This window comes from Salvelinus namaycush, chromosome 22 (assembly GCF_016432855.1).
Source record: "Salvelinus namaycush isolate Seneca chromosome 22, SaNama_1.0, whole genome shotgun sequence".
NCBI classification, from domain to species: Eukaryota; Metazoa; Chordata; class Actinopteri; order Salmoniformes; family Salmonidae; genus Salvelinus; species Salvelinus namaycush.
In genome coordinates this window covers 34,455,855-34,465,814 of record NC_052328.1, presented here as the reverse complement: position 1 = coordinate 34,465,814, position 9,960 = coordinate 34,455,855, and the positions used below count along the sequence as shown (strand labels likewise).

The window sequence follows — 9,960 nt, the reverse complement described above, 5'->3', positions numbered from 1 at the left end:
TTCTTAATAGGAATGTGATAATAATGTTACTATTGAACAGTACATAGACCTACATTCCAGTGGTAACAGTTTGTTAAAGAAACAGCAGGGGGCCGTACAGAGCATAAACAAACCATCAAGAGAGTCATCCTGAGCATTCCATTGACAGCCCGATTTAACAAAAACGGACCCTTACCTTAACCCCAACCTCAACCCCTAACCTTTACCTCATTTTAACCATTTAAAAAAATGAAATAACGGTTTGTATGTCAGACACATGCCCTTAGTTTCTCCCGAGGCATCCCAGGCTGAGGAAAGCAGTTTGAAAGGGGCAATCTGTGATTGGTACACTCCATTTTGGACTTTTAAATTAATGATAATACTCGTTGATTCTTGAAGAATATAACTTCTAAATGAGCTTATGAGGTCATCTGTCATAACCCATCAGAACCTAAAATATCAGCTAGTTTTACTCAATTGTTAGTAAACAATGCAATTGTAAATCAAAACAGTCAAAATGTAAATACTGATCATTTTGATATCATGGATGGTCAGTCCTTTCATTTTGATATCATGGATGGTCAGTCCTTACATCCATAGCTTGGTCTATGAATTTGAGCGTGGTTACATTTCTGCAGCTCCATCCCTCAGATGTGTATTACCAAAACAGTGGAGGGGTAACCGCTATGTTATTGCTGATTGCTTCTTTAATCCATTCCACTGCTCCTCCACATAACTGCATAACTTCCTGTCTGTAATCAGTCAGTGACTGCGACAAAGGCATTTGTGTCTGTCAGGCAAGACGTCAAATGTCAAACCAGCGGACTCTACCCTATCACTCCTTCTCACACGGTCTCCATCCCTTCGTCTCTCTCTCTCTCTTTCAGACACATGCACACAGACTGCACACACACTGCACACAGACTGCACACAGACTGCACACAGACTGCACACAGACTGCACACACACTCTCTCGCTCTCCCATACTTATTTTATGCACACACAGACAATCTCCTTCCTTTCCTCCTCCCTCTCTCAGCTTGGCAGGGGCAGGACACAGACTCTCTTGTTTTCCCGATGGCTCGTTGTCAAGAGCTCCATACTGTGGTTCAGCCCTGTCAGAATGAAACACATTGAGCACCGGCACATTCCAAGATGACACGTTTATTGGTCTACAAAGTAGTTGTTTTAACTAAAGCCTGAGAAAGGAAAATGTTTGAAGAGGAAGAGAGCACAACCAGTGAATTACTCCTTTAATGAACACAAACAAAACATGCTCTAATGCACAATGTTAACATTCTCCATGAATGACTCAACTTGGTGTCATTCAGTTAGGAAATAGTGTATAATAAGTCTGCGTGTCCCAAATAACACACTAGTCCCTACATAGTGCACTACATTTGACCAGTTGAAAGTAGTGCTCTATATAAAGGAATAGATTGCCCTTTGGGACGAAGACAAAGAGTTGTATTGCTCCTGTGGGACTGGTTATATGCAGGATCCTCTGTTGAAAACCCAGAATAGAGAATGAACCTGTTAACCAGGGTTCTTCTTTCCTGAGGCAGACAGACAACACTAGCTACATCAGACACAAACAACCCTTTTACATGTTGTAGCAGGCAGGCTTCTTTTACACTTCACAACTGGATTTGGTCAAACTTCTCATCCTAAATCCTATATCCTCATCTGATGTCAATTGGTGAGAGAACAACTTGGTCAAACCTAACTTTATAGATAGTCTTGTAATTCAAAAGCATTCATATTTTAATATTTAATTTAACAGGCACTGTTTAAAAAAAAGAAGAACATTTCCTTGTTCTTGACTCTTGATAAATGAAAAGGGAAACCCAATTGTACACCCACAACAACAACAACAGCACAACCTAACCTACATAGGACACTCCATAATAACTACAGTTTGCTTTCCCCAAAAAGCAATAATAATAACTGCATCCCAAATGGCACCCTATTCCCTAAGTACCGTAGTACACTACTTTGAACCAGGGTCCATAGAGCTCTGGTCAAAAGAAGTGTCACTTGTAAGGAATAGGGTACCATTTGGTACATAACCATTGACTTGGTCCTTTTCCTTACAACAGCAGTTTAATGCTTCACTAGGCTATAACACAGCTGGTAGAAAGAACAAAAAGACATCTCACATGTTTTGTAAAGTCTAAAAACAAAAACTAGGAAAACCTATAATCTTGGCTTCTCAGATATACAATATGCTCAGATAGTACTTGTATTTAACAACCAGACCGGGGTTCAATTACTACTTGAAATCTTTCAAAAACGTTCAGAGTTTGCTCTAGTCTAGTCTGCCTGGAGTGCCTGATGGGCGAGGCTTGCAGTCCTTGTGACTATTCTATTGGTTCCATTGTGCCAGTCAAGCTCAATCAAGCCAAGATAAAGTATTTGAAATGATATCAAATAGTATTTCAACCCAGGTCTGTCAACAACACAAGCGTACCGAAACGCTTTGCCTATAAAGCACTTATAGACACATTTTCTCATATAAAAACCAAGGCCATGTTCAAAATATGTACAAAGTCCGAAGGCATGTTAACATCATCAGATTACAATCGGGGAGCAATGACATTCAGTTCAAACCAAAAGTCTTATTTTTATAAAGTCTTACATGTTTTTCTGAGGCCATTGTAGGTCAGAGTGGGTTGAATGGTATTTGTGTTGTGGCAGGCTGCAGCTGTAGACCCAAGGGCTGAGTTCAATCAAACACGCACTGCAGGTATTTCACATTGTGGAAAAGTCCTACTAGCTCCTGTGTTCCAGCAATACACCATCTCATTCAAATCCAATAACAGTAACCCATTTCAATCAAATCCAAACCTGATTTCTTCCAATTAGCATTGACTGATTAATCAGTATTTATGCAGTTTTTTTATGGCAAAAGACCAATGTAACGTTTTTTCTGTACTGCATGTTTGCTTGAATGCTAGTCCTATTAGAGGAGTTAGGATCATGAGACACAGAGTTACAAAACAAGCCTTTCTAGGGGCTTAGTCAGTAGGATGCACCATTTACTAGGCCGTTGCAGATAGAGATATGAAGTATAGACTGGTTACCATTCCCTATTTCACATTACAGACAGTCATGACTGTTCTACACAATGTATTTCTATGTTAACGTTGTTGTGCCCCTCCGGAATAAGCCCCCGCCCCATGTTGTGAATCAGGAAGTGTTTGTGTTATCTCTCCCCCCCGTTCTTCCTGGATATACAGCGCCACGGGAGTGAGTGACCTCTCAAGTTGACCCCTGGACCACAACTGACAGGCTGAACCACAGGCGAGATGCTAGAGTGACATGTAACAGGCTGAACCACAGGAGAGATGCTAGAGTGACATGTAACAGGCTGAACCACAGGAGAGATGCTAGAGTGACATGTAACAGGCTGAACCACAGGAGAGATGCTAGAGTGACATGTAACAGGCTGAACCACAGGAGAGCTGCTAGAGTGACATGTAACAGGCTGAACCACAGGCGAGATACTAGAGTGACATGTAACAGGCTGAACCACAGGAGAGATGCTAGAGTGACATGTAACAGGCTGAACCACAGGAGAGATGCTAGAGTGACATGTAACAGGCTGAACCACAGGAGAGATGCTAGAGTGACATGTAACAGGCTGAACCACAGGAGAGATGCTAGAGTGACATGTAACAGGCTGAACCACAGGAGAGATGCTAGAGTGACATGTAACAGGCTGAACCACAGGAGAGATGCTAGAGTGACATTTCCAACTCACTACAGCCAGAAGTTGTGGTTTCACTAGGGATGGTTTCCAACTCACTACAGCCAGAAGTTGTGGTTTCACTAGGGATGGTTTCCCACTCACTACAGCCAGAAGTTGTGGTTTCACGAGGGATGGTTTCCAACTCACTACAGCTAGAAGTTGTGGTTTCACTAGGGATGGTTTCCAACTCACTACAGCCAGAAGTTGTGGTTTCACTAGGGATGGTTTCCCACTCACTACAGCCAGAAGTTGTGGTTTCACGAGGTATGGTTTCCAACTCACTACAGCCAGAAGTTGTGGTTTCACGAGGGATGGTTTCCCACTCACTACAGCCAGAAGTTGTGGTTTCACTAGGGATGGTTTCCCACTCACTACAGCCAGAAGTTGTGGTTTCACTAGGGATGGTTTCCAACTCACTACAGCTAGAAGTTGTGGTTTCACTAGGGATGGTTTCCAACTCACTACAGCCAGAAGTTGTGGTTTCACGAGGGATGGTTTCCCACTCACTACAGCCAGAAGTTGTGGTTTCACGAGGGATGGTTTCCAACTCACTACAGCTAGAAGTTGTGGTTTCACGAGGGATGGTTTCCAACTCACTACAGCTAGAAGTTGTGGTTTCACTAGGGATGGTTTCCAACTCACTACAGCCAGAAGTTGTGGTTTCACGAGGGATGGTTTCCCACTCACTACAGCCAGAAGTTGTGGTTTCACTAGGGATGGTTTCCAACTCACTACAGCCAGAAGTTGTGGTTTCACGAGGGATGGTTTCCAACTCACTACAGCCAGAAGTTGTGGTTTCACTAGGGATGGTTTCCAACTCACTACAGCTAGAAGTTGTGGTTTCACTAGGGATGGTTTCCAACTCACTACAGCCAGAAGTTGTGGTTTCACGAGGGATGGTTTCCCACTCACTACAGCCAGAAGTTGTGGTTTCACGAGGGATGGTTTCCCACTCACTACAGCCAGAAGTTGTGGTTTCACTAGGGATGGTTTCCAACTCACTACAGCCAGAAGTTGTGGTTTCACTAGGGATGGTTTCCAACTCACTACAGCCAGAAGTTGTGGTTTCACTAGGGATGGTTTCCAACTCACTACAGCCAGAAGTTGTGGTTTCACTAGGGTTGGTTTCCAACTCACTACAGCCAGAAGTTGTGGTTTCACTAGGGATGGTTTCCAACTCACTACAGCCAGAAGTTGTGGTTTCACTAGGGATGGTTTCCCACTCACTACAGCCAGAAGTTGTGGTTTCACGAGGGATGGTTTCCAACTCACTACAGCCAGAAGTTGTGGTTTCACTAGGGATGGTTTCCAACTCACTACAGCCAGAAGTTGTGGTTTCACTAGGGATGGTTTCCAACTCACTACAGCCAGAAGTTGTGGTTTCACTAGGGTTGGTTTCCAACTCACTACAGCCAGAAGTTGTGGTTTCACTAGGGATGGTTTCCAACTCACTACAGCCAGAAGTTGTGGTTTCACGAGGGATGGTTTCCCACTCACTACAGCCAGAAGTTGTGGTTTCACTAGGGATGGTTTCCCACTCACTACAGCCAGAAGTTGTGGTTTCACTAGGGATGGTTTCCAACTCACTACAGCTAGAAGTTGTGGTTTCACTAGGGATGGTTTCCAACTCACTACAGCCAGAAGTTGTGGTTTCACGAGGGATGGTTTCCCACTCACTACAGCCAGAAGTTGTGGTTTCACGAGGGATGGTTTCCAACTCACTACAGCTAGAAGTTGTGGTTTCACTAGGGATGGTTTCCAACTCACTACAGCTAGAAGTTGTGGTTTCACTAGGGATGGTTTCCAACTCACTACAGCCAGAAGTTGTGGTTTCACGAGGGATGGTTTCCCACTCACTACAGCCAGAAGTTGTGGTTTCACTAGGGATGGTTTCCAACTCACTACAGCCAGAAGTTGTGGTTTCACGAGGGATGGTTTCCAACTCACTACAGCCAGAAGTTGTGGTTTCACTAGGGATGGTTTCCAACTCACTACAGCTAGAAGTTGTGGTTTCACTAGGGATGGTTTCCAACTCACTACAGCCAGAAGTTGTGGTTTCACGAGGGATGGTTTCCCACTCACTACAGCCAGAAGTTGTGGTTTCACGAGGGATGGTTTCCCACTCACTACAGCCAGAAGTTGTGGTTTCACTAGGGATGGTTTCCAACTCACTACAGCCAGAAGTTGTGGTTTCACTAGGGATGGTTTCCAACTCACTACAGCCAGAAGTTGTGGTTTCACTAGGGATGGTTTCCAACTCACTACAGCCAGAAGTTGTGGTTTCACTAGGGTTGGTTTCCAACTCACTACAGCCAGAAGTTGTGGTTTCACTAGGGATGGTTTCCAACTCACTACAGCCAGAAGTTGTGGTTTCACTAGGGATGGTTTCCCACTCACTACAGCCAGAAGTTGTGGTTTCACGAGGGATGGTTTCCAACTCACTACAGCCAGAAGTTGTGGTTTCACTAGGGATGGTTTCCAACTCACTACAGCCAGAAGTTGTGGTTTCACTAGGGATGGTTTCCCACTCACTACAGCCAGAAGTTGTGGTTTCACGAGGTATGGTTTCCAACTCACTACAGCCAGAAGTTGTGGTTTCACTAGGGATGGTTTCCAACTCACTACAGCCAGAAGTTGTGGTTTCACTAGGGATGGTTTCCAACTCACTACAGCCAGAAGTTGTGGTTTCACTAGGGATGGTTTCCCACTCACTACAGCCAGAAGTTGTGGTTTCACGAGGGATGGTTTCCAACTCACTACAGCCAGAAGTTGTGGTTTCACTAGGGATGGTTTCCAACTCACTACAGCCAGAAGTTGTGGTTTCACTAGGGATGGTTTCCCACTCACTACAGCCAGAAGTTGTGGTTTCACGAGGGATGGTTTCCAACTCACTACAGCCAGAAGTTGTGGTTTCACTAGGGATGGTTTCCAACTCACTACAGCCAGAAGTTGTGGTTTCACTAGGGATGGTTTCCAACTCACTACAGCCAGAAGTTGTGGTTTCACGAGGGATGGTTTCCCACTCACTACAGCCAGAAGTTGTGGTTTCACTAGGGATGGTTTCCCACTCACTACAGCCAGAAGTTGTGGTTTCACTAGGGATGGTTTCCCACTCACTACAGCCAGAAGTTGTGGTTTCACTAGGGATGGTTTCCCACTCACTACAGCCAGATCAGCACCGACAATGAAATCAGCCACCCGAAACACACCCAGACTCAGCCTAATACAACATTAAGGATACAATACTGTTGAGGTCAGTGCATTGGGCTGGTGCATACAAACTCTCTCTCTGTCCTCCGTATTGCCTTCCTAATAGCCTACTGTAGTTTCCTTATGGAAATGAGTGCCTGTCATGCAACAAAAAAAGTTCTCTATCTTAGTACCTCAGGAAAACCCTGTGTGACCATCCAGGAGAAAAAGACAGAGAGGATGAAGTTATTGCTCTCTTACAGAAAAGAAAGACCTGTGCATATGTAGCCTACTGAACAATTCTGCATCCTACAGAATATTGTCATGGATTTCTTACTGTAATGATGTTCAGAGACCGAACGTCTGATATAGCACACACACATTCATTACCAACCATTCACTATCCCCCCATGCTGAATGTGATGCACTGTACAGGGTTCAGTCAGTGCAGTGGCCTATCTGGGCAAAACCAATGAAGGGTCCATTTGAAGCACATTACAGGGGTAAACCAAGGAAGGGACCATTTGAAGCATCTTACAGGGTTAAACCAAGGAAGGGACCATTTGAAGAATGTTACAGGGTTAAACCAAGGAAGGGTCCATTTGAAGCATCTTACAGGGGTAAACCAAGGAAGAGACCATTTGAAGCACTGTACAGAGGGATGTCTGACTACAGCAAAGAAAATAAACACCAAACAACCAACCCCTCAACCTTCAAAGTTATCATGACTTAAAGGTGCTACACCCCCAAAATCCCATTTCTCCGTAACATGGAGGAGACTCACAACTGAGCCTTTTACTTTCTGTTTTGGTCCAGCAGCTTCAAACAGCTGGAAATACTATATATGTTTTATTATTGAACATATGTTTAGCAACACCCCTCAAACTCAACCTCAAAGCCAGTTCCACTGCTTTTTTTTGGGACACCAGGTGGGTGATATTAATGATCAGGTAGAACAGAAAACCAGCAGGCTCTGGACCTCGTAGGGTCAGAGTTGAATACCCTGCCCTGCCCGACACTATTCAGTGCTTGTTTTCTCACATAAACTGAAATTGAGCGAACAGTGTAGAATTTTTTTAATCAAGAAATTACAGAGCGATTTCTACATTGGCCACTTGACCCGATTTTAAATAGATAACACAGCCACAAAGTCAAAACAGCTTTCCCATTTTGACAACAGATGCCTCTCCAATGGGAGAAATCAATAGGCAATTATCACAGCCAGGTAAGTAATACTGTGAAACACTATCATTCCACTATTACAATGCTATTTTTTTTAAATCCTGTGTAGCACCTTTAATCCTAAATCCCTCCCTACTCATCTACAACTCAGAGCTGACTTGCTCCCAACAGGAAATCTGCATCCCAAATGGCACCCTATTCCATACATTGGGCTCTGGTCAAAAGTAGTGCACTTAGGGTCAAACGTGTCTTGGGTTAGGGTTAAAGTTAGGGTCAAAGTTGTGCATTATGTAGGGGCAACCGAAGAATGAGCACTCCCTCCAACAACTAAGCCCAGTAAGAGACAATATAGAGAAGGAGAGATCCAACAACTAAGCCCAGTAAGAGATAATATAGAGAAGGAGAGATCCAACAACTAAGCCCAGTAAGAGACAATATAGAGGAGGAGAGATCCAACAACTAAGCCCAGTAAGAGACAATATAGAGAAGGAGAGATCCAACAACTAAGCCCAGTAAGAGACAATATAGAGGAGGAGAGATCCAACAACTAAGCCCAGTAAGAGATAATATAGAGAAGGAGAGATCCAACAACTAAGCCCAGTAAGAGACAATATAGAGGAGGAGAGATCCAACAACTAAGCCCAGTAAGAGACAATATAGAGAAGGAGAGATCCAACAACTAAGCCCAGTAAGAGACAATATAGAGGAGGAGAGATCCAACAACTAAGCCCAGTAAAAGACAATATAGAGGAGGAGAGATCCAACAACTAAGCCCAGTAAGAGACAATATAGAGAAGGAGAGATCCAACAACTAAGCCCAGTAAAAGACAATATAGAGAAGGAGAGGTCCAACAACCACGCCCAGTAAGAGACAATATAGAGAAGGAGAGATCCAACAACTAAGCCCAGTAAGAGACAATATAGAGAAGGAGAGATCCAACAACTAAGCCCAGTAAAAGACAATATAGAGAAGGAGAGATCCAACAACTAAGCCCAGTAAAAGACAATATAGAGGAGGAGAGATCCAACAACTAAGCCCAGTAAGAGACAATATAGAGGAGGAGAGATCCAACAACTAAGCCCAGTAAAAGACAATATAGAGGAGGAGAGATCCAACAACTAAGCCCAGTAAGAGACAATATAGAGAAGGAGAGATCCAACAACTAAGCCCAGTAAGAGACAATATAGAGAAGGAGAGATCCAACAACTAAGCCCAGTAAGAGACAATAGAGAGCTTTGATGGAGCACAATAGCTCCCCTAGGCACCATGTGATGTCCGTGTGCCCCATTCTTGCTCTCCTGGCTTGGTTTCGAAAGAGCGAGAGAGAGATGCAGTGGGTCCATAGAGACAGAGAGATGCATTGGGCCATAGACATGGGGCAGTGTGTTGTTAGAGGCATATCAGTGATGTAGTGGTACATAACAGCAGGTGGGTAAACTCTGATCCCTGGTTGTGGTGAGTAAAGTAACGCTTTATAAATATTTTCAAAGCATTATTCTGCAATAGGTGGGTAAATGCTTACGCAGAATATAAATGGTGTGTAAGCTGCGATCACGTGAATTTAGCCTCCACTAAACCACTGAGTCATATGATGCTCCACTAAACCACTGAGTCATACGATGCTCCACTAAACCACTGAGTCATATGATGCTCCACTAAACCACTGAGTCATATGATGCTCCACTAAACCACTGAGTCATATGATGCTCCACTAAACCACTGAGTCATATGATGCTCCACTAAACCACTGAGTCATATGATGCTCCACTAAACCACTGAGTCATATGACAGTTATTGGTGAACAGTAGTAGCTCTGTGTGTTGATGAAGTGTTGGGCACTGGTCCAAAGTAGTGCACT

At 43.9% G+C, this 9,960-nt stretch overlaps 1 protein-coding gene across 1 annotated transcript; it reads right to left on the bottom strand.

The window, feature by feature from the left end:
• Nucleotides 1-1,136: 1,136 nt before the first annotated feature.
• On the bottom strand, nucleotides 1,137-9,390 carry LOC120017859. Its single transcript, XM_038960822.1, has 2 exons — nucleotides 9,368-9,390; nucleotides 1,137-6,950 (listed from the first exon to the last, which is right to left on the bottom strand). Exons 1-2 carry the CDS (start codon nucleotides 9,388-9,390, stop codon nucleotides 3,185-3,187), a joined length of 3,789 nt encoding a protein of 1,262 aa, XP_038816750.1. The 3' UTR covers nucleotides 1,137-3,184.
• Nucleotides 9,391-9,960: the final 570 nt, after the last annotated feature.